At 48.0% G+C, this 21820-nt stretch overlaps 1 protein-coding gene across 1 annotated transcript in view; it reads left to right on the plus strand.

The window, feature by feature from the left end:
* LOC140403474 (wings apart-like protein homolog) overlaps window positions 1-21820 on the plus strand; it is an 80605-nt gene that overhangs the window by 38610 nt on the left and 20175 nt on the right. Inside the window, exon 9 of the mRNA XM_072491374.1 lies at window positions 4791-4906. Coding sequence (XP_072347475.1) covers window positions 4791-4906 — 116 coding nt within the window. The remainder of the gene's footprint in view (window positions 1-4790; window positions 4907-21820) is intronic.

The following is a 21820-nucleotide window of genomic DNA, read 5'->3' on the forward strand; positions in this document are numbered from 1 at the left end:
TCGGCTTCGCTTTGTAGCCCGTTATGTTGTTTAGTCCTTGCCACAACCGCCGAGAGTCTGTCTGTGACTCTAGCTTGGTTTGATATTCTCTCTTGGCATTCTGGATGACTTTGCGGAGGTCGTACCTGGATTTCTTGTATAGGTCAGGGTCGCCTGCCTTGAACGTCTCAGATCTGTCCTTCAGTAGGGAGTCAATCTCGCGATTGAGCCATGTTTTCCGGTTGGGCAACGCACGTACTGCTTTCTTTGGCACGCAGTCGTCCACACATTTGCTGATGAAGTCTGTGACGGCGGTGGCATACTGATTTAAGTTGGTCGCTGAGTTCTTAAATATGGACCAGTCCACTGTCTCTAAGCAGTCACGTAAGAGCTCTTCTGTCTCCTCGGACCAGCACTGCACAACCTTCTTAGCTGGATTCTCCCGCTTGAGTTTCTGTTTGCATGCCGGGAGAAGGAGCACCGTCTTATGATCTGATTTCCCAAAGTGCGGTCAGGGGATGGAACGGTAGGCGCCCTTGATTTTTGAGTAGCAGTGGTCAAGAGTGTTGTCGCCCCTGGTGGGACAGGAGATGTGCTGGTGGAATTTTGGCAGTACACTCTTGAGGTTGGCCTTGTTGAAGTCTCCGGCCACGATGAACAAGGCCTCCGGGTGTTCTGTTTCGTAGTTGTTTATTACTGTGTATAGTAATAAATACAAGTCATTTATGTAAATATATAAATAAATACATAGTAATGCTGGCTCTCTGTAGAGAAAACTAGTCAGGCCCATTCCTCACTCTGCTGCAAGTTTATTTGTTACAAGTACCCATCCAATTTCTCTTTGAAACCATTGATTATCTATGCTTCCACCATCCTCAAAGGCATCGCATTCCAGGTCATTAGCACTCGCTATGTGAAAATGTTCTTCCTCTTAGTCCTTTACCATCTGCCCATGGGAACAGCTTTCCTTTGTCTACCTTAATCTAAACCTGTCCTAATCTTGCACACCTCTATCAAATCTCCCCTCAATCTCCTTTACTCCAAGGAGAACCACCCCAGCTCCACAACCTAACCCTGTGGTTAAACTCCTATCGCTGCAATCATTCTGGTGAATCTCCTCTGCACTCTCACATCCTAAAGTGTGGTGACCAGTATTGGACATAATACTCTAGTTGTAACTTCCCTATTTTAGTATCCTCTATTTATGAAATCCAAGATCCAATATGTTCAGCTAACTATTCCCTTAATATGTCTGCCACCTTCAAAGATCTATAAACATGAACACCCAGGCCACTCTGTGCCTACACACTTTAGAACTGTCCATTAAGTCCATATTGCCTCTCTCTATTCCTTCTCCCAAAATACATCACGTCACAATTCTCTAAATTCCACCTGCCCATTCTGCTAGCCTATGCTCTGTTGCAATCGGTTGGTATCGCCCTCATTGTCTGCCATTACTTCAAGTTGCATAATTGGAAATTAATCATAATAATCCTTTTATAGTCACAAGTAGGCTTCCATTAACACTGCAATGAAGTTACTGTGAAAAGCCCCTAGTTGCCACATTTCGGCCTGTTCGGGTACACGGAGAATTCAGAATACTCAGCTGGTACGAGAATTGAACCCACGCTGTGGTCTTGTTCTGCATTACAAACCAGCTGTCTAGCCCACTGAGCTAAACCATCCCTTCTATTCTGTATTCCAATATCCAAGTAATTTATGTAAATATATATATATCAAAAAACTATTGTCCAAGCACTGATCCTTGGGGAATACCAGTGTCGACCATCCTGTCTGAAATATAGCCATATATATCATGACTCACTGTTTTCTGTCCTTAAACCAATTCTTCATCCAAACTGACCCTCCTATTCCATGAGCCTTCATTTGGGAACCAACCTTTATGTTAAATGCTTTCTTAAAATTTATTCTGACAGCATAAACGCATTCCCTTCATCAACCTTTCTGTTGCTTCAAAAAGTTTGATTAACAGGCAGCACGGTGGCGCAGTGGTTAGCACTGCTGCCTCCCGGCGCCGAGGTCCCAGGTTCGATCCCGGCTCTGGGCCACTGTCCGTGTGGAGTTTGCACATTCTCCCCGTGTTTGCGTGGGTTTCACCCCCACAACACAAAGATGTGCAGGGTAGGTGGATTGGCCACGCTAAATTGTCCCTTAATTGGAAAAAATGAATTGGGTACTCTAAATTTAAAAAAAAGATGAAAAAAAAGTTCAATTAGAATAATCGAGCTTGATCTACATTTTACAAATCAATGCTGGCTCTCCTTAATCCCATCCAAGGTGCTATTGATGCTCCCCACCTCTCCCGATTATTATTCTAAAACCTTACCCAACCGATGTTAATGATCAACTGGTAGTTGCGAGGAATGTCCTTGCGGCTTTTCTTGAATAAGGATATAACATTGCCACTCTCCAATTCTCTGACATCTTTCCCCATATCAAGAGAAAATTGGGAGATTGAGAAGCCCGTCTACTATCTTCCCACCCACTTCCATTCCCAACCTGGGCTTAAGCTATCCGGACCAGGTGACTTATTCACTCTCCGCATAGTCAGTCTTTCCAGTGCATCCTGCCTATTAGTTTTATCACGTCCATTACCTGAACTATTTCCCCTTCCAATATTTTGTCGGATTACTCTTACTTAGTAAATACTGATGTGGAGATGCCGGCGTTGGACTGGGGTGAGCACAGTACGAGGTTAAAGTCCAACAGTTTTGTTTCGATGTCACTAGCTTTCGGTGCGCTGCTCCTTCCTCAGGTGAATGAAGAGGTATGTTCCAGAAACACATATATAGACAAATTCAAAGATGCCAAACAATGCTTGGAATGCGACCATTAGCAGGTGATTAAATCTTTACAGATCCAGAGATGGGGTAACCCCAGGTTAAAGAGGTGTGAATTGTGTCAAGCCAGGACGGACAGTTGGTAGGATTTCGCAGGCCAGATGGTGGGGGATGGATGTAATGCGACATGAATCCCAGGTCCCGGTTGAGGCCGCACTCGTGTGCGGAACTTGGCTATAAGTTTCTGCTCGGCGATTCTGCGTTGTCGCGGGTCCTGAAGGCCGCCTTGGAGAACGCTTACCCGGAGATCAGAGGCTGAATGCCCTTGACTGCTGAAGTGTTCCCCGACTGGAAGGGAACATTCCTGCCTGGTGATTGTTGCGCGATGTCCGTTCATTCGTTGTCGCAGCGTCTGCATGGTCTCGCCAATATACCACGCTTCGGGACATCCTTTCCTGCAGCGTATGAAGTAGACAACGTTGGCCGAGTCGCATGACCACGGCGCACTCACGCTCTTGTGGTCACGCTCTCGCGGTCACACGCGCTCACGCTCGCGGGTGCTCAAGCTCGCGGGTGCTCGTGCTCTCGCGGTCACGCTCGTGCACGCTCTCACGGTCACGCTCGCTCGCGGTCATGCTCGCTCGAGCTCTCGGTCACACTCGCTCACGCTCTCGCGGTCACACTCGCTCACGCTCTCGCGGGCACGCTCGCGGTCACGCGGGCTCCTTCTCTCGCGGTCACGCGGGCTCATTCTCTCGCGGTCACGCGGGCTCCTTCTCTCGCGGTCACGCGGGCTCCTTCTCTCGCGGTCACGCGGGCTCCTTCTCTCGCGGTCACGCGGGCTCCTTCTCTCGCGGTCACGCGGGCTCCTTCTCTCGCGGTCACGCGGGCTCCTTCTCTCGCGGTCACGCGGGCTCCTTCTCTCGCGGTCACGCGGGCTCCTTCTCTCGCGGTCACGCGGGCTCCTTCTCTCGCGGTCACGCGGGCTCCTTCTCTCGCGGTCACGCGGGCTCCTTCTCTCGCGGTCACGCGGGCTCCTTCTCTCGCGGTCACGCGGGCTCCTTCTCTCGCGGTCACGCGGGCTCCTTCTCTCGCGGTCACGCGGGCTCCTTCTCTCGCGGTCACGCGGGCTCCTTCTCTCGCGGTCACGCGGGCTCCTTCTCTCGCGGTCACGCGGGCTCCTTCTCTCGCGGTCACGCGGGCTCCTTCTCTCGCGGTCACGCGGGCTCCTTCTCTCGCGGTCACGCGGGCTCCTTCTCTCGCGGTCACGCGGGCTCTCGCGGCCGCGCGCGCTCTCGCTCTCGCGGTCGCACGCGCTCGCGGTCACACCACACGACAGATAAATACAGAACACGAGGGAGAGAGAGAGCAACTTCTTTCCTCTTGAGCTTCCAGGATTCCAACTGTCCTTCCCTTGGCTGTTCGATGATCATCCCACTCAGCAGGACGGAATTGCCGCCTGACATCGGGCAGAATATGTCCTTTTGGCCAATTCATTGGCCACCAGCAAACTAATCGAACAGAGTCCCACTGATCTCTTCAGTGCCAACAAGTCAGAATTCTGCTGTCCGAAGCCAGCACCATGTTCTCTTTTGCAGCTTTTGAATTCCTTCCCTCCCCCTCTCAACTTAAAGACACATGTCCATTAAGCATCCATGGATAAAAATGATAACAGCAAAAATAAAGAAAGGTGAAATAAGAGAATCAACAGAAAGGATCCTTACATTATTTAATGAGTTATTTTTGGTGACACTCCTGTACTTTTGCCTAAAAGTCAAATCTGGTTGGTGCTGGCTGAGGGCGATTGGCTGGAAGGTCAGTATCCGAGCATTGCAGTGAGTTAGATGGATTGAGTGATATTTATCAATTCAGAAGGCAACTATCAGACGTAACTTCAACATTATTGGTGGCTGCCATTGATCTTTGCTGTGGGGTAAACTCAGTACCTCCTGCAAATATTTTTCATATTCTATGTTGTTGAAGTCCATTTTATGTCCTCTTTCTCTTTAGAATGGGGCAGCACAAAGACTGGTGAGCAGGATGACCTGATTAGCACCACCATGAACTGCGTGCTTCAGGTACCACAATACATACCTCAGGAACAGAGATTTGACATCCGAGTGCTGGTAAGAAATATGTAATCACTGTAATGAATGCCACCACTGCTTTTCAACACTGCCTGGGTGCCAACATTAGAAACCAGGTATTTTAGTTACAAGCCAAGACTGTTCTTTACTCTAGCTGCTTCTCTCTGTGGAATTGAAATTAACTTGGCCTCATTAATAATCGGCTCCTACACTACTTACCGTACCCCTACACCCTGTAAAGGCCAGCAATACTCATACTGTGAATTAGGACTGCCTACAGTACAGCAGATCAGACTCCATTTTTCCTTGGTTAATGGCAATATTTGTTTTAATTTGACCTGTGAGCTATCTTGTGTAGATGCAATATAGTAAATGTCTCTGTTCATTGATTTGTCACATAGACATAGAATTTACAGTGCAGAAGGAGGCCATTCGGCCCATCAAGTCTGCACCGGCTCTTGGAAAGAGCACCCTACCCAAGGTCCAAACCCCCACCCTATCCCCATAACCCGGTAACCCCACCTAATCCCCATAACGCAGTAACCCACCCTACACTAAGGGCAATTTTGGACACTATGGGCAATTTAGCATGGCCAATCCACCTAACCCGCACATCTTTGGACTGTGGGAGGAAACCGGAGCACCCGGAGGAAACCCACGCAGACACTGGGAGGATGTGCAGACTCCGCACAGACAGTGACCCAAGCCGGGAATCGAACCTAGGACCCTGGAGCTGTGAAGCAATTGTGCTATCAACAATGCTACTGTGCTGCTTTTCACATAGAACATAGAACAATACAGCGCAGTACAGGCCCTTCAGCCCACGATGTTGCACCGAAACAAAAGCCATCTAACCTACACTATGCCATTATCATCCATATGTTTATCCAATAAACTTTTAAATGCCCTCAATGTTGGCGAGTTCACTACTGTAGCAGGTAGGGCATTCCACGGCCTCACTACTCTTTGCGTAAAGAACCTACCTCTGACCTCTGTCCTATATCTATTACCCCTCAGTTTAAAGTTATGTCCCCTCGTGCCAGCCATATCCATCCGCGGGAGAAGGCTCTCACTGTCCACCCTATCCAACCCCCTGATCATTTTGTATGCCTCTATTAAGTCTCCTCTTAACCTTCTTCTCTCCAACGAAAACAACCTCAAGTCCGTCAGCCTTTCCTCATAAGATTTTCCCTCCATACCAGGCAACATCCTGGTAAATCTCCTCTGCACCCGCTCCAAAGCCTCCACGTCCTTCCTATAATGCGGTGACCAGAACTGTACGCAATACTCCAAATGCGGCCGTACCAGAGTTCTGTACAGCTGCAACATGACCTCCCGACTCCGGAACTCAATCCCTCTACCAATAAAGGCCAACACTCCATAGGCCTTCTTCACAACCCTATCAACCTGGGTGGCAACTTTCAGGGATCTATGTACATGGACACCTAGATCCCTCTGCTCATCCACACTTTCAAGAACTTTACCATTAGCCAAATATTCCGCATTCCTGTTATTCCTTCCAAAGTGAATCACCTCACACTTCTCTACATTAAACTCCATTTGCCACCTCTCAGCCCAGCTCTGCAGCTTATCTATATCCCTCTGTAACCTGCTACATCCTTCCACACTATCGACAACACCACCGACTTTAGTATCGTCTGCAAATTTACTCACCCACCCTTCTGCGCCTTCCTCTAGGTCATTGATAAAAATGACAAACAGCAACGGCCCCAGAACAGATCCTTGTGGTACTCCACTTGTGACTGTACTCCATTCTGAACATTTCCCATCAACCACCACCCTCTGTCTTCTTTCAGCTAGCCAATTTCTGATCCACATCTCTAAATCACCCTCAATCCCCAGCCTCCGTATTTTTTGCAATAGCCTACCGTGGGGAACCTTATCAAACGCTTTGCTGAAATCCATATACACCACATCAACTGCTCTACCCTCGTCTACCTGTTCAGTCACCTTCTCAAAGAACTCAATAAGGTTTGTGAGGCATGACCTACCCTTCACAAAGCCATGCTGACTATCCCTGATCATATTATTCCTATCTAGATGATTATAAATCTTGTCCCTTATAATCCCCTCCAAGACTTTACCCACTACAGACGTGAGGCTCACCGGTCTATAGTTGCCGGGGTTGTCTCTGCTCCCCTTTTTGAACAAAGGGACCACATTTGCTGTCCTCCAGTCCTCTGGCACTATTCCTGTAGCCAATGATGACATAAAAATCAAAGCCAAAGGTCCAGCAATCTCTTCCCTGGCCTCCCATAGAATCCTAGGATAAATCCCATCAGGTCCCGGGGACTTATCTATTTTCAGCCTGTCCAGAATTGCCAACACCTCTTCCCTACGTACCTCAATGCCATCTATTCTATTAGCCTGGGGCTCAGCATTCTCCTCCACAACATTATCTTTTTCCTGAGTGAATACTGACGAAAAATATTCATTTAGTATCTCGCCTATCTCTTCAGACTCCACACACAATTTCTCATCCCTGTCCTTGACTGGTCCTACTCTTTCCCTAGTCATTCGCTTATTCCTGACATACCTATAGAAAGCTTTTGGGTTTTCCTTGATCCTTCCTGCCAAATACTTCTCATGTCCTCTCCTTGCTCGTCTTAGCTCCCTCTTTAGATCCTTCCTCGCTACCTTGTAACTATCCATCGCCCCAACCGACACTTCACACTTCATCTTCACAAGATTCAATAAGATCATGGCCCCTCGATCCTGCTCTCACATTCAATATGATCATGGCCCCTCGATCCTGCTCTAAAATTCAATATGATCATGGCCCCTCGATCCTGCTCTCACATTCAATATGATCATGGCCCCTCGATCCTGCTCTAACATTCAATATGATCATGGCCCCTCGATCCTGCTCTAACATTCAATATGATCATGGCCCCTCGATCCTGCTCTCACATTCAATAAGATCATGGCCCCTCGAGCCTGCTCTAACATTCAATATGAACATGGCCCCTCGATCCTGCTCTAACATTTAATATGATCATGGCCCCTCGATCCTGCTCTCACATTCAATATGATTGACCCCCTCGATCTTGCTCTAACATTCAATATGATCATGGCCCCTCGAGCCTGCTCTAACATTCAATATGATCATGGCCCCTCGATCCTGCTCTCACATTCAATATGATTGACCCCCTCGATCTTGCTCTAACATTCAATATGATCATGGCCCCTCGATCTTGCTCTAACATTCAATAAGATCATGGCCCCTCGATCTTGCTCTAACATTCAATATGATCATGGCCCCTCGATCCTGCTCTAACATTCAATATGATTGACCCCCTCGATCCTGCTCTGACATTCAATATGATTGACCCCCTCGATCTTGCTCTAACATTCAATATGATCATGGCCCCTCGATCTTGCTCTAACATTCAATAAGATCATGGCCCCTCGATCTTGCTCTAACATTCAATATGATCATGGCCCCTCGATCCTGCTCTCACATTCAATATGATTGACCCCCTCGATCTTGCTCTAACATTCAATATGATCATGGCCCCTCGATCTTGCTCTAACATTCAATAAGATCATGGCCCCTCGATCTTGCTCTCACATTCAATAAGATCATGGCCCCTCGATCCTGCTCTCTCATTCAATATGATCATGGCCCCTCGATCCTGCTCTCTCATTCAATATGATCATGGCCCCTCGATCCTGCTCTCACATTCAATAAGATCATGGCCCCTCGATCTTGCTCTCACATTCAATAAGATCATGGCCCCTCGATCCTGCTCTCTCATTCAATAAGATCATGGCCCCTCGATCCTGCTCTCTCATTCAATAAGATCATGGCCCCTCGATCCTGCTCTCACATTCAATATGATCATGGCTCCTCGATCCTGCTCTAACATTCAATATGATCATGGCTCCTCGATCCTGCTCTAACATTCAATATGATCATGGCCCCTCGATCCTGCTCTAACATTCAATAAGATCATGGCCCCTCGATCCTGCTCTCACATTCAATAAGATCATGGCCCCTCGATCTTGCTCTAACATTCAATATGATCATGGCCCCTCGATCTTGCTCTAACATTCAATATGATCATGGCTCCTCGATCCTGCTCTCTCATTCAATATGATCATGGCCCCTCGATCTTGCTCTAACATTCAATATGATCATGGCCCCTCGATCCTGCTCTCTCATTCAATATGATCATGGCCCCTCGATCCTGCTCTGACATTCAATAAGATCATGGCCCCTCGATCTTGCTCTTACATTCAATATGATCATGGTCCCTCGATCCTGCTCTAACATTCAATATGATCATGGCCCCTCGATCCTGCTCTCACATTCAATAAGATCATGGCCCCTCGATCTTGCTCTTACATTCAATAAGATCATGGCCCCTCGATCTTGCTCTTACATTCAATATGATCATGGCCCCTCGATCCTGCTCTAACATTCAATATGATCATGGCCCCTCGATCCTGCTCTCACATTTAATATGATCATGGCTCCTCGATCCTGCTCTCACATTCACTATGATCATGGCTCCTCGATCCTGCTCTTACAGTTAGTAGGATCATGGCCCCTCGATCTTGCTCTAACATTCAATAAGATCATGGCCCCTCGATCCTGCTCTTACAGTTAGTAGGATCATGGCCCCTCGATCCTGCTCTCACATTCAATAAGATCATAGCCCCTCGATCTTGCTCTAACATTCAATATGATCATGGCCCCTCGATCCTGCTCTCACATTCAATATGATCATGGCCCCTCGATCTTGCTCTAACATTCAATAAGATCATGGCCCCTCGATCCTGCTCTAACATTCAATATGATCATGGCCCCTCGATCCTGCTCTCACATTCAATATGATCATGGCCCCTCGATCCTGCTCTAACATTCAATATGATCATGGCCCCTCGATCCTGCTCTAACATTCAATAAGATCATGGCCCCTCGATCCTGCTCTAACATTCAATATGATCATGGCCCCTCGATCCTGCTCTCTCATTCAATATGATCATGGCCCCTCGATCCTGCTCTTACAGTTAGTAGGATCATGGCCCCTCGATCCTGCTCTCACATTCAATAAGATCATAGCCCCTCGATCTTGCTCTAACATTCAATATGATCATGGCCCCTCGATCCTGCTCTCACATTCAATATGATCATGGCACTCTCGCTCCTACTCTCACATTTAATATGATCATGGCCCCTCGATCCTGCTCTAACATTCAATATGATCATGGCCCCTCGATCCTGCTCTAACATTCAGTATGATCATGGCCCCTCGATCCTGCTCTCTCATTCAGTATGATCATGGCCCCTCGATCCTGCTCTTACAGTTAGTAGGATCATGGCCCCTCGATCCTGCTCTCACATTCAATAAGATCATAGCCCCTCGATCTTGCTCTAACATTCAATATGATCATGGCCCCTCGATCCTGCTCTCACATTCAATATGATCATGGCACTCTCGCTCCTACTCTCACATTTAATATGATCATGGCCCCTCGATCCTGCTCTAACATTCAATATGATCATGGCCCCTCGATCCTGCTCTCACATTCAATATGAACATGGCCCCTCGATCCTGCTCTAACATTCAATATGATCATGGCCCCTCGATCCTGCTCTAACATTCAATAAGATCATGGCCCCTCGATCCTGCTCTCACATTCAATATGATCATGGCCCCTCGATCCTGCTCTCACATTCAATATGATTGACCCCCTCGATCTTGCTCTCACATTCAATATGATTGACCCCCTCGATCCTGCTCTCACATTTAATATGATCATGGCCCCTCGATCCTGCTCTAACATTCAATATGATCATGGCCCCTCGATCCTGCTCTCACATTCAATAAGATCATGGCCCCTCGATCCTGCTCTCACATTCAATATGATCATGGCCCCTCGAGCCTGCTCTAACATTCAATATGATCATGGCCCCTCGAGCCTGCTCTAACTTTCAATATGATCATGGCCCCTCGATCCTGCTCTCTCATTCAATACGATCATGGCCCCTCGATCCTGCTCTAACATTCAATATGATCATGGCCCCTCGATCCTGCTCTCACATTCAATATGATTGACCCCCTCGAGCCTGCTCTAACTTTCAATATGATCATGGCCCCTCGATCCTGCTCTCTCATTCAATACGATCATGGCCCCTCGATCCTGCTCTAACATTCAATATGATCATGGCCCCTCGATCCTGCTCTAACATTCAATATGATCATGGCCCCTCGATCCTGCTCTCACATTCAATATGATTGACCCCCTCGATCCTGCTCTAACATTCAATACGATCATGGCCCCTCGATCCTGCTCTAACATTCAATATGATTGACCCCCTCGATCCTGCTCTCACATTCAATATGATTGACCCCCTCGATCCTGCTCTAACATTCAATACGATCATGGCCCCTCGATCCTGCTCTAACATTCAATATGATTGACCCCCTCGATCCTGCTCTAACTTTCAATATGATCATGGCCCCTCGATCCTGCTCTAACATTCAATATGATCATGGCCCCTCGATCCTGCTCTCACATTCAATATGATCATGGTCCCTCGATCCTGCTCTAACATTCAATATGATCATGGCCCCTCGATCCTGCTCTCTCATTCAATAAGATCATGGCCCCTCGATCCTGCTCTCTCATTCAATAAGATCATGGCCCCTCGATCCTGCTCTCACATTCAATAAGATCATGGCCCCTCGATCCTGCTCTCACATTCAATATGATCATGGTCCCTCGATCCTGCTCTAACATTCAATATGATCATGGCCCCTCGATCCTGCTCTCACATTCAATAAGATCATGGCCCCTCGATCCTGCTCTCACATTCAATATGATTGACCCCCTCGATCCTGCTCTAACATTCAATACGATCATGGCCCCTCGATCCTGCTCTAACATTCAATATGATTGACCCCCTCGATCCTGCTCTAACTTTCAATATGATCATGGCCCCTCGATCCTGCTCTAACATTCAATATGATCATGGCCCCTCGATCCTGCTCTCTCATTCAATACGATCATGGCCCCTCGATCCTGCTCTCACATTCAATATGATCATGGTCCCTCGATCCTGCTCTAACATTCAATATGATCATGGCCCCTCGATCCTGCTCTCTCATTCAATAAGATCATGGCCCCTCGATCCTGCTCTCTCATTCAATAAGATCATGGCCCCTCGATCCTGCTCTCACATTCAATAAGATCATGGCCCCTCGATCCTGCTCTCACATTCAATAAGATCATGGCCCCTCGATCCTGCTCTCACATTTAATATGATCATGGCCCATCGATCCTGCTCTCACATTCAATATGATCATGGCCCCTCGATCCTGCTCTCACATTCAATATGATTGACCCCCTCGATCCTGCTCTCACATTCAATATGATTGACCCCCTCGATCTTGCTCTCACATTCAATAAGATCATGGCCCCTCGAGCCTGCTCTAACATTCAATATGATCATGGCCCCTCGAGCCTGCTCTAACTTTCAATATGATCATGGCCCCTCGATCCTGCTCTCTCATTCAATACGATCATGGCCCCTCGATCCTGCTCTAACATTCAATATGATCATGGCCCCTCGATCCTGCTCTCACATTCAATACGATCATGGCCCCTCGATCCTGCTCTAACATTCAATATGATCATGGTCCCTCGATCCTGCTCTCACATTCAATATGATCATGGCCCCTCGATCCTACTCTCTCATTCAATACGATCATGGCCCCTCGATCCTGCTCTAACATTCAATACGATCATGGCCCCTCGATCCTGCTCTAACATTCAATATGATCATGGCCCCTCGATCCTGCTCTCTCATTCAATACGATCATGGCCCCTCGATCCTGCTCTAACATTCAATATGATCATGGCCCCTCGATCCTACTCTAACATTCAATATGATCATGGCCCCTCGATCCTGCTCTAACATTCAATATGATCATGGCCCCTCGATCCTGCTCTAACATTCAATATGATCATGGCACCTCGATCCTGCTCTCTCATTCAATATGATTGACCCCCTCGATCTTGCTCTCACATTCAATATGATCATGGCCCCTCGATATTGCTCTCACATTCAATATGATCATGGCCCCTCGATCCTGCTCTAACATTCAATAAGATCATGGCCCCTCGATCCTGCTCTAACATTCAATATGATCATGGCCCCTCGATCCTGCTCTCTCATTCAATATGATTGACCCCCTCGATCTTGCTCTCACATTCAATATGATCATGGCCCCTCGATCCTGCTCTCTCATTCAATATGATTGACCCCCTCGATCTTGCTCTCACATTCAATATGATCATGGCCCCTCGATCCTGCTCTAACATTCAATATGATCATGGCCCCTCGATCCTGCTCTAACATTCAATATGATCATGGCCCCTCGATCCTGCTCTCTCATTCAATACGATCATGGCCCCTCGATCCTGCTCTCTCATTCAATATGATCATGGCCCCTCGATCCTGCTCTCACATTCAATATGATCATGGCTCCTCGATCCTGCTCTTACAGTTAGTAGGATCATGGCCCCTCGATCCTCCTCTCACATTCAATATGGTCATGGTCCCTCGATCCTGCTCTCACATTCAATATGGTCATGGCCCCTCGATCTTGCTCTCACATTCAATATGATCATGGCCCCTCGATCTTGCTCTAACATTCAATATGATCATGGCCCCTCGATCTTGCTCTAACATTCAATATGATCATGGCCCCTCGATCCTGCTCTCACATTCAATATGATCACGGCCCCTCGATCCTGCTCTCACTTTCAATAAGATCATGGCTCCTCGATCCTGCTCTCACATTCAATATGACCATGGCCCCTCGATCCTGCTCTCACTTTCAATAAGATCATGGCCCCTCGATCCTGCTCTCACTTTCAATAAGATCATGGCTCCTCGATCCTGCTCTCACATTCAATATGATCATGGCCCCTCGAGCCTGCTCTAACATTCAATAAGATCATCGTCCCTCGATCCTGCTCTCACATTCAATATGATCATGGCCCCTCGATCCTGCTCTCTCATTCAATAAGATCATGGCCCCTCGATCCTGCTCTAACATTCAATATGATCATGGCCCCTCGATCCTGCTCTCACATTCAATATGATTGACCCCCTCGATCCTGCTCTAACATTCAATACGATCATGGCCCCTCGATCCTGCTCTAACATTCAATATGATTGACCCCCTCGATCCTGCTCTCACATTCAATATGATTGACCCCCTCGATCCTGCTCTAACATTCAATGCGATCATGGCCCCTCGATCCTGCTCTAACATTCAATATGATTGACCCCCTCGATCCTGCTCTAACTTTCAATATGATCATGGCCCCTCGATCCTGCTCTAACATTCAATATGATCATGGCCCCTCGATCCTGCTCTCTCATTCAATAAGATCATGGCCCCTCGATCCTGCTCTCTCATTCAATACGATCATGGCCCCTCGATCCTGCTCTCACATTCAATATGATCATGGTCCCTCGATCCTGCTCTAACATTCAATATGATCATGGCCCCTCGATCCTGCTCTCTCATTCAATAAGATCATGGCCCCTCGATCCTGCTCTCTCATTCAATAAGATCATGGCCCCTCGATCCTGCTCTCACATTCAATAAGATCATGGCCCCTCGATCCTGCTCTCACATTCAATAAGATCATGGCCCCTCGATCCTGCTCTCACATTTAATATGATCATGGCCCATCGATCTTGCTCTCACATTCAATATGATCATGGCCCCTCGATCCTGCTCTCACATTCAATATGATTGACCCCCTCGATCTTGCTCTAACATTCAATACGATCATGGCCCCTCGATCCTGCTCTAACATTCAATATGATTGACCCCCTCGATCCTGCTCTCACATTCAATATGATTGACCCCCTCGATCTTGCTCTCACATTCAATAAGATCATGGCCCCTCGAGCCTGCTCTAACATTCAATATGATCATGGCCCCTCGAGCCTGCTCTAACTTTCAATATGATCATGGCCCCTCGATCCTGCTCTCTCATTCAATACGATCATGGCCCCTCGATCCTGCTCTAACATTCAATATGATCATGGCCCCTCGATCCTGCTCTCACATTCAATACGATCATGGCCCCTCGATCCTGCTCTAACATTCAATATGATCATGGTCCCTCGATCCTGCTCTCACATTCAATATGATCATGGCCCCTCGATCCTACTCTCTCATTCAATACGATCATGGCCCCTCGATCCTGCTCTAACATTCAATACGATCATGGCCCCTCGATCCTGCTCTAACATTCAATATGATCATGGCCCCTCGATCCTGCTCTCTCATTCAATACGATCATGGCCCCTCGATCCTGCTCTAACATTCAATATGATCATGGCCCCTCGATCCTACTCTCTCATTCAATACGATCATGGCCCCTCGATCCTGCTCTAACATTCAATATGATCATGGCCCCTCGATCCTGCTCTCTCATTCAATACGATCATGGCCCCTCGATCCTGCTCTAACATTCAATATGATCATGGCCCCTCGATCCTGCTCTCTCATTCAATATGATTGACCCCCTCGATCTTGCTCTCACATTCAATATGATCATGGCCCCTCGATCTTGCTCTCACATTCAATATGATCATGGCCCCTCGATCCTGCTCTAACATTCAATATGATCATGGCCCCTCGATCCTGCTCTAACATTCAATATGATCATGGCCCCTCGATCCTGCTCTCTCATTCAATACGATCATGGCCCCTCGATCCTGCTCTCACATTCAATATGATCATGGCCCCTCGATCCTGCTCTTACAGTTAGTAGGATCATGGCCCCTCGATCCTGCTCTCACATTCAATATGGTCATGGTCCCTCGATCCTGCTCTCACATTCAATATGATCATGGCCCCTCGATCCTGCTCTAACATTCAATATGATCATGGCCCCTCGATCCTGCTCTAACATTCAATATGATCATGGCCCCTCGATCCTGCTCTCTCATTCAATACGATCATGGCCCCTCGATCCTGCTCTCACATTCAATATGATCATGGCCCCTCGATCCTGCTCTTACAGTTAGTAGGATCATGGCCCCTCGATCCTGCTCTCACATTCAATATGGTCATGGTCCCTCGATCCTGCTCTCACATTCAATATGATCATGGCCCCTCGATCTTGCTCTAACATTCAATATGATCATGGCCCCTCGATCTTGCTCTAACATTCAATATGATCACGGCCCCTCGATCCTGCTCTCACTTTCAATAAGATCATGGCTCCTCGATCCTGCTCTCACATTCAATATGATCATGGCCCCTCGATCCTGCTCTCACTTTCAATAAGATCATGGCCCCTCGATCCTGCTCTCACATTCAATAAGATCATGGCCCCTCGATCCTGCTCTCACATTTAATATGATCATGGCCCCTCGATCCTGCTCTCACATTCAATAAGATCATGGCCCCTCGATCCTGCTCTCACTTTCAATAAGATCATGGCCCCTCGATCCTGCTCTCACATTCAATAAGATCATGGCCCCTCGATCCTGCTCTCACATTCAATAAGATCATCGTCCGTCGATCCTGCTCTCACATTCAATATGATCATGGCCCCTCGATCCTGCTCTAACATTTAATATGATCATGGCCCCTCGAGCCTGCTCTCACATTCAATATGATCATGGCCCCTCGATCCTGCTCTCACGTTCAATAAGATCATGCCTGATCCTCTGTCTCATGCCATATTCCCACTTTCTCCCAATTCTGCTTGTGCCATAAAATCTAAAAATGATATATCTCTTTCTTGAACATATTCAATGACTTGTCCTCCGCAGCCTACTGTGGTAGAGAATTCCATAGGTTTACTACCCTTGAATGAAAAAATCATTCCTCATCTCAGTCCAAAGCGGCCTACACCGTATCCTGAGACTGTCCCCTGGTTCTAGATTCCTGAACGAGGGAAAACATCCTTCCTGCATCTAGTCTGTCCAGCTCTGTAGTACCCACTGCCCACATCCCTTGTAGAGCTAAAGGCACTGGATACGGCAACGGCTGTGTGCCCTGACAAAATGCCGGCAATAATACTAAAGACTTGTGCTCCAGAACGTTCAGCGCCCCCTCGCCAAGCCTTTCCAGTACTCGTACAACACTGGCATCTACACAATGTGGAAAATATGCCCAGGTTTATCCTGGGCAAAACAGGACAAAATTAAACTGGCCCATTACCAACCCTTCAGTCTCCTCTCAATCATCAGTGAAGTGATGGATGGAGTCATCAACAGTGCAATCAAGCAGCACTTACTCAGCAACAACCTGTTCACTGACGCTCAGTCTGGGTTCTGCCAGAGCCACTTAGCCCCTGACCTCATTACCACCTTGGTTCAAGGATGGACAAAAGAGCAGAACTTCGGAGGTGAGGCCGGAGTGACTGCTCTTGATGTCAAATCTGCATTTGACGGTGTGGCCCCCTAGCACGATAAATTCAATGGGAATCAGGGGGAAAACTCTCCACTGGTTGGAGCCATACCTGGCACAAAGGAAGATAGTTCTGGTTGTTGGACGTTAGTCATCTCAAATTCGAGACATCACTACAGGAGTTCTTCAGGATACTGTCCTAGGCCCAACCATCTTCAGCTGCTTCATCAGATCTCTTTCTTTCATCATAAGGTCAGAAGTGGGGATGTTCACTGATTGCACATTGATTGTACAATGTTCAGCGTCATTGGTAACTCCTTAGACACTGAAGCAGTCCGTGTCCAAATGCAGCAAGACCGGGACAAAATCCAGTATTGGGCTGACAACAGGCAAGTAACATTTGTGCCACACAAGTGCCAGGCAATGACCATCTCCAAGAAGAGATGATCTAACCATCAGCCCTTGACATTCAATGGCATTACCTTCACTGAATTCCCCACTATCAACATACTGGGGGTTCCATTGACCATAAACTGAACTGGACTAGCCATATAATTACTGTGGCTACAAGAGCAGGTCAGAGGCTGGGAATCCTGTGGCAAGTAACTCACCACCTGACTCCAAGAACAATATAGCATAGGAGCAGGCCCTTCGGCCCGCCACGCCTGCGCCAACCATTGTACTTGCCTAAAGTAAAACTGTCTGCACTTACGGAGTCCGTATCCTTCCATTCCCACCCTATTCATATATTTGTCTAGATGTCCCTTAAATGCCACTATCATGCCTGCTCCCACCACCTCCCCAGGCAGCGCGTTCCGTATATTTACCTGGATTTTGTCCAGGTCTTGCTGCATTTGGACATGGACTGCCTCGCACATCTGTTCTAAACTTTTCCCCACGCACTTTAAACCTATGTCCCCTAGTACTTGACTCTCCTACCCGAGGAAAGAGCATCTGACTATCCACTCTGTCCATGCTACTCAATCTTGTAGACCTCTATCAGGTCGCCTCTCGACCTCCGTCGTTCCAGTGAGAACATACCAAGTTTATCTAACCTCTCCTCATAGCTAATGATCTCTATATCAGGCAACATTCTGGTAAACCGCTTCTGTACCCTCTCCAAAGCATCCACATCCTTCTGGTAGTGTGGCGACCAGAATTGTGCGCAATATTCCAAGTGAGGCCTAACAAAGGTCCTCCCCATAGCTTGTCAGCAATTTACAAGGCACAAGTGAGGAGTGTGATGGAACATCACTTGCCTCGATGAATGCAGCTCCAACACCATCCAGGACAAAGCAGTGCATCCACAAACATTCACTTCCTTCACCACCAATGAACACTGGCAGCCGAATGCACCATCTACAGGTGCACTGCAAGAACTCAAGGTTCCTTAGGCAGCACCTTCAAACCTATGACCACTGCCACCTCGAAGGACAGGGGCACCGGATGGATGGGAACCCCACCACCTGCAAGTTTCCCTCAAAGTAACACGCCATCCTGACTTGGAACCGTATCACTGTTCCTTCACTCTCGTTCGGTGGAAGGACGTCCCTCACTGCACTGGGAGTACCTATGCCATGTGGACTGCAGCGGTTCAAGAAGGCAGCTCACTGGCACCTTGAGGGAAATTGGGAATGGTAATGAATGGTGACCCAGCTAGTGAAGCACACGTCCCCGAATGAACAAGCAGATTTGTTCCTCTACATCATCCCCACTGGTTGGTGGCCTATAGACTCTTATCGAGCAATATCATTGCATCTTTTTTAGTTCATTAGCTTGAGCCAAATGATTGTCTAGATTGTTCTGGGACCTTCTCTCTGTCCAGCAGTACTTGGGCAGCACAGTAGCACAAGTGGATAGTGCTGTGGCTTCGCAGCGCCAGGGTCCCAGGTTCGATTCCCCGCTGGGTCACTGTCTGTGTGGAGTCTGCACGTTCTCCCCGTGTCTGCGTGGGTTTCCTCCCACAGTCCAAAGACGTGCAGGTTGGGTCGATTGGCCACGCTAAATTGCCTTTAGTGTCCAAAAACGTTAGGTAGGGTTTATTGGGTTACGGGGATAGGGTGGAAATGAGGGTTTACGTGGGTCAGTGCAGACTCGATGGGCCGAATGGCCTCCTTCTGCACTGTCTGTTCTATGTACAATGTTCTCCTTCATGATACTGCCACCACTCCTACTTTCCTAACATTCAGGAATATTTGATAAAGCTCTGCCTTCCCTTGAGCGAGACCTCCATTATTGCTACAACATTATATTTCCATACGGCTGTCTGTGTCTGCAGCACACCTGCCTTATTTATCACAGTCCACGCACTCTCATACACGCACTATAACCCTATTTTCAATTTTATTGCTTTCTAGCTTCGGCTGAATCCACGTAATACTATTTCCTACTTTAGTTCTATCTGTCTTTCCCAATATTCTTTGATACTTCTTGATCTCCCTCTCAAATATTACCTCCTGGTTCCCACACCCATGCCAAGTTAGTTTAAAACCTCCCCAAATAGAACTAGCAAATCCCCCACAAGGCCATTGATGCAAGCTCTATTTAGGTCGAACCCATCTCATCCAGGGGACTCCTTCAATGCTTGCCTATTTCTTCTTCCCATTCCCCTTCTTTCTGCAGACTCTTATGCTACACATCTATAAATGTACTATCCACAAAGCGATCAACATTATAAATACCCTGTAGTGATGCCAAGTGCAGCTCAAATTCTGGAAGTTTGACATTGCAACCGATGGCATTTGCTGCCAATATGGTTATCCAGGACATTGGAACTATTCTGTAGTTACCACCAGGAAAAGAATATGTACCCCATCTGTCAAGGCTACCCTGCCACTGCTCAAGATAGTAAAACTAACTACTCAATAAAGACCCGCCAGCTACACTCTTCTCTTATTTAAATATTGGGAGCTGATTGAAATGCTTACACCTTATCAAACAAAAATTGAAAGGTTTAATTTACCAGCGGCTTAAACTAATTTCCAAACTTTGGAGAATGGGAAAGAAAGTTACAATACTCACTGGTCAATCACCTCACAGCCTTTCTGTGATTTCACAGTTTGAGTTTTTCTTTCACTTTCTCTCATTTCAACGATCCTAGTCAGGATCCTAGTGATCCTGACCTGAACACTTCTCCCAGCCTGCTTCACAGTGATCCTGACTTGCGCACTCCTGCCAGTCTTCTTCACACTGAACCTGATCTGCTTTGCACATCTTCCGGTCTGTTTCATAATGATCTTGACCTGCTTCGCAGTCCTCATGGTCTGCTTCACACATCCTGGCCTGCTTCACACTTCTAGTCTGCCGCACAGCTATGCTGATCTGCTTCGCACTCCTCCCGGTCCGCTTCAAACTGATCCTGACCAGCTTTGCACTCCTCCCGGTCCGCTTCACACTGATCCTGACCAGCTTTGCACACCTCCCGGTCCGCTTCACACTGATCCTGACCAGCTTTGCATTCCTCCCGGTCCGCTTCACACTGATCCTGACCAGCTTTGCATTACTCCCGGTCCGCTTCACACTGATCCTGACCAGCTTTGCACTCCTCCCGGTCCGCTTCACACTGATCCTGACCAGCTTTGCACTCCTCCCGGTCCGCTTCACACTGATCCTGACCAGCTTTGCATTCCTCCCGGTCCGCTTCACACTGATCCTGACCAGCTTTGCATTACTCCCGGTCCGCTTCACACTGATCCTGACCAGCTTTGCACTCCTCCCGGTCCGCTTCACACTGATCCTGACCAGCTTTGCATTCCTCCCGGTCTGCTTCACACTGATCCTGACCAGCTTTGCATTACTCCCGGTCCGCTTCACACTGATCCTGACCAGCTTTGCATTACTCCCGGTCCGCTTCACACTGATCCTGACCAGCTTTGCATTCCTCCCGGTCCGCTTCACACTGATCCTGACCAGCTTTGCATTCCTCCCGGTCCGCTTCACACTGATCCTGACCAGCTTTGCACTCCTCCCGGTCTGCTTCACACTGATCCTGACCAGCTTTGCATTCCTCCCGGTCTGCTTCACACTGATCCTGACCAGCTTTGCATTACTCCCGGTCCGCTTCACACTGATCCTGACCAGCTTTGCATTACTCCCGGTCCGCTTCACACTGATCCTGACCAGCTTTGCATTCCTCCCGGTCCGCTTCACATTGATCCTGACCTGCTTTGCATTCCTCCCGGTCTGCTTCACACTGATCCTGACCAGCTTTGCATTACTCCCGGTCCGCTTCACACTGACCTGACCAGCTTTGCACTCCTCCCGGTCCGCTTCACACTGATCCTGACCAGCTTTGCATTCCTCCCGGTCTGCTTCACACTGATCCTGACCAGCTTTGCATTACTCCCGGTCCGCTTCACACTGATCCTGACCAGCTTTGCATTACTCCCGGTCCGCTTCACACTGATCCTGACCAGCTTTGCATTCCTCCCGGTCCGCTTCACACTGATCCTGACCAGCTTTGCATTCCTCCCGGTCCGCTTCACACTGATCCTGACCAGCTTTGCATTCCTCCCGGTCCGCTTCACACTGA

This window comes from Scyliorhinus torazame, chromosome 28 (genome assembly GCF_047496885.1).
Source record: "Scyliorhinus torazame isolate Kashiwa2021f chromosome 28, sScyTor2.1, whole genome shotgun sequence".
Taxonomy (NCBI): domain Eukaryota; kingdom Metazoa; phylum Chordata; class Chondrichthyes; order Carcharhiniformes; family Scyliorhinidae; genus Scyliorhinus; species Scyliorhinus torazame.